Source organism: Mastomys coucha, unplaced genomic scaffold, assembly GCF_008632895.1.
Source record: "Mastomys coucha isolate ucsf_1 unplaced genomic scaffold, UCSF_Mcou_1 pScaffold13, whole genome shotgun sequence".
NCBI classification, from domain to species: domain Eukaryota; kingdom Metazoa; phylum Chordata; class Mammalia; order Rodentia; family Muridae; genus Mastomys; species Mastomys coucha.
In genome coordinates this window covers 57,828,459-57,832,266 of record NW_022196895.1, presented here as the reverse complement: position 1 = coordinate 57,832,266, position 3,808 = coordinate 57,828,459, and the positions used below count along the sequence as shown (strand labels likewise).

Sequence of the window (3,808 nt, the reverse complement as noted above, 5' to 3'; positions counted from 1 at the left end):
CCCACACCTTGGTTGCAGTCCTGAGAGCCATCCTGAGCCAGAAGACTCGGCGAGGCCACACTTGGATGAGTGCCCTCGAGGCCACACTTGGATGAGTGCCCTCCCAACCCCGTGAGAGAGATAATCAATGTTGTTGCAAGCCACTCGTGATGTGCGGTGTGTGGTTACAGATAACTCACAGAGGTGTTTCTGCAAAGGAGTCACTTATCTTCTCTCTCCCCATCCCCAAGATCAAGGAGACAAGGTGGGGTACATAAATGTAAATAGCCAATGTTTAATAATATACAGTATTTGTATGTGATGTATGGCAGAATTCTCAGGTCTTAGTCCTGTCTGGGAAGTCTTCCAGGAGCCATACTTCCAGGTAGAACGGAGAATGTGGATCCCAGTTGGACTTTCTGGGCATTCCACCTGACCCTTCTGAGGCTGCGTCTCCTGAGCCAAAACCACCCTGGGCCCAGTAGTCCCCATGAGCACCGAGTGCTGACTCCTTTTGGTTTTAAAGAAAGCAAGAAAGAAGCAATGGGTTCTTCCACAGTCACTGAAGGGTCTTTCCCTGAGAACATTGGTGAGGGCACCAGGACAGTCTGCTCACACTTTCCCCACTGCATTGCCTGCTTCCCTCCTTTCTCCAGAGCTGGGTTGAGAGAAGGCATCTCAGAGCTGTTTGTGAGGAAGAGTCACAGTGACCTGGGCAAAGTTCCAGAGGCAAAGCGTGGAGCCAAGATGCCTCTCCCACAGAGACCCTTCTCCTTCTGGCCATTGCTCTTCTCCATAAAATGAGGTGATAACTTGAATCCTCCCATTCCAGATTGAAGAACTTGGAGTAGGAAGGCAGCAGCTAGCCAAGACAAAGTGGTCGAGAGGGGGATCGGTCTCTTCAGAGGGCCAGGCTCCCACCACTGAGCCAACGTGCCCTCTCTGAAGAGCACCCCAAGGGGTTGCTGTGCCACAAGGGACTCTGGCAGATGCTGTCTAGCCTGTTCTTAATGGTGTCCTGCAGCTCCTCGTCACCCACCAGGACTGCAGCTGCCAGCGCCAGCAGGAAGTATTCAGTAGCATCGTGGACATCCTAACCCCATGGGGCAAAGAAGAGACATCATTAGCTGCGCTTGCAGGACAGGCTTAAGTCTATGCCGAGAGCGTTAACACTGTTCAGTTACTCCATCTTTATATCCCAGTGCCTCAAAGGAGGTCTTCCCTTGAGGTACTCTCGCTCCAGTGGCACTGCCCCTCCTCAGGCACAGAGACGTCATCTTCCCCATCTCCTCCAACCATGATAGAGCATTGCACTGGACACAGCATTTCAAGGATGCACCCATGACCCGAATCTGACCAGTCCATCCCTCTCTTGGACTTTCCAGTGTGAGCCAACTAGGAAAACAGCCTGTGTCCTCTCAGAGGCTGGCAAAGAATGAAGCCAAGAGCCACCAGAGAAGTAGGAACATATAAGCGTCAAGAAGGAGATGGGAGGAATCCATGAAGCTGATCGAGGCACAGAATCCAGAAGTGCCTGAGTCTAAATCTACACCTCAGCTTCCAGTTACGGGAGTCGGTGAACTGCCCCTTCTGTTTACAGCTGTTCTTGGTTTTCCCTTTGCAATCCATAGAGTCCTTGGCTGATGCAGCCAGACCATGCATTCTCTGTCCCCGAGCCACTTGCTGTGGCTCTAGAGAGTGATGGTTAAGGGAGCCTTCACCTTGCCTGTCCCTCTCTACACACAAGGGTAAGAAACAGAAAACAGATGCTTCTCTGGGGAGGATGCAAAAAAGAGATTCCTGGTTCTCATTATCCTGAATAATGATCGCAGGCCAGTAACAGTCTGACCAGTAAGGAAAGGTCAGCAGAGCAGCCTTGAGTCTCCATCTGTGGTCAGAGTTAGACAAGGCTCACGACAAGCCACTGTATTAAGAGTTAATGGGTTATGCTGGGGTGACAAGGACCTTCGGAAGGGGAAGCCAAACTTGAGGACACAGTTTTGGGTCAGAATTATAATGGGATTGAAAGCTACCAACTCAGTCCCAGAAGTCACTGGGAGTTCTACTGGATTCCAGCCCCGCAAAGAAGAGAATCAAGGCAAGAACCTTCTCAGGGCTTAAATATCCAAGGTGGCCATACATGATTATCTCAAACATACTCATATGCGTGTGCATTCCTTATATGATGCAACTTCCTGAAACTTCATATGAAACGTGGTTCAGCTGACATCAAAGTTTTCACAAGAATTATAGCAGAGGAGAGGTGCGACCTTTCTTCTCAGCGGGGCTTAACAGAAAAAAATCCTCATGTCCCCAGAGAAACCATTCCCCACCCTGGGAATAAAGCCTGATCATCTTGACCCACTAGTCCTCTCACCTCTGCTCCAAAGTCCCCTCGCTAACTTTCTCACAAAGAGTGGCTAGACAGTAGCTCTCTCAAAAAAAAGAAAAAAAAAATCCATCATGGATGACAACCTCTTACCTTCAGCTGGTAGAATGTGAGTCGGCCCAGGCGACAGTAGACCTTGGCATAGTACATCGCTTCCTTGGGGCTCTGCAGCCATGGTGGGCACAGGGACAGAGTCTTCAGGTAGCAGTCCTCAGCCATCTCATACATGTTCAGAGAGAAGTACACAGTCGCCAGGCGGTGGAAAGCTACCAGCTCCTGTTTCTGATCTCCTAAGAGTGACAAGAGTGAGGGATATTATGCAGCCAGCACTGGGCATCCTTCACTCATGTCCAGCGCAGAAAACTTTCTGAGTCTACTAGATGTCATAGATTAGGGGCCTAGAAAAGAGCACAGAGCGGGCCCCTGCCCTCATGGGACTTGATGTTTCAGAACAATGTATTCCTTAAATAACCCCACAAATAGAACACCACTCTTATAGATGCTGCAAAGACCGCCACAAAATGCTGGGATGTCTGATTTCTGGAGGGAATGTTGCATATGATGTGGTGACTCAGCATTAAGGGGGAGCTATTTCTTAAAACCTGTGATGGATCATGATAGATGACAAGAAAAATTTGATGAAGTAATTAGGAATTCCTTTCTTTGAAGAATACTGGATAGCAACTGTCCTTTCCAAATGAAGTCTCTCCTCAGAAAGCCCTGTGACATCACAGCTCCTTACCAACTCTCAATCCCATTGATTCTACAGTGACCCATTCTCTCTTAGAACAGTGGCTTTGTGTGTGCTTAGGGTTTAAGGTGTTTGAAGTTTGTGTGAGTTAATGGTTTTAATAACTAACCATTTTAATACAAAGTGCTTTTATTAATACAGAGAACAAAAGCTCCTGGTCTAATCCTGCCTTTGGAATGCTTGCTGTTTGATGCCACTTTTTTTAAAAAAAGAAAATTGCTTTTAAACTTCAAAGACCCAAAAGCCAAAATTATAACAGCAATCCAAAGAAGAGAAAAATTGTCCCATCTGGGAAAACACAATCACGGAGACATCTGTGTAAGGTGAACCTAGCCTTCTAGAGCTTCCTTTCCAGGAAGCAATATATTGAAGCATAGACTGAGCTGCCCAAGGCCCTCAGGCCTTTCCTGAGGTCAGCAACAACCCTCTGATGAGATTTCCTGCCGTTAAAGTAGAGGGAAAAGGACAAAGAGTCCTCTGGTACAATTAGAATCAATAAAACCCACTCCCTCCTGTATCAGATGACCTTGAAAATGCCCAGAAGAACCTTCTAGAACTACCGATGAAGTTTCCATCTACTCCTGAGACCAATCAAGGCTCCGCTAATCAAGACTGCTTTTCCTCATGCGCGCGCATGCGCGTGCGCACACATACACACACACACACACACACACACACACACGCACACG

At 48.0% G+C, this 3,808-nt stretch overlaps 1 protein-coding gene across 1 annotated transcript in view; it reads right to left on the bottom strand.

Annotated features, from left to right (window-relative positions):
- Window positions 1-245: 245 nt before the first annotated feature.
- Sh3tc2 (SH3 domain and tetratricopeptide repeats 2) overlaps window positions 246-3,808 on the bottom strand; it is a 67,954-nt gene continuing 64,391 nt past the window's right edge. Inside the window, exons 16-17 of the mRNA XM_031365832.1 lie at window positions 2,462-2,658; window positions 246-1,072 (exon numbers count right to left, since the gene is read on the bottom strand). Of these exons, the coding sequence (XP_031221692.1) occupies window positions 881-1,072; window positions 2,462-2,658 (389 nt within the window). The 3' untranslated portion in view covers window positions 246-880. The remainder of the gene's footprint in view (window positions 1,073-2,461; window positions 2,659-3,808) is intronic.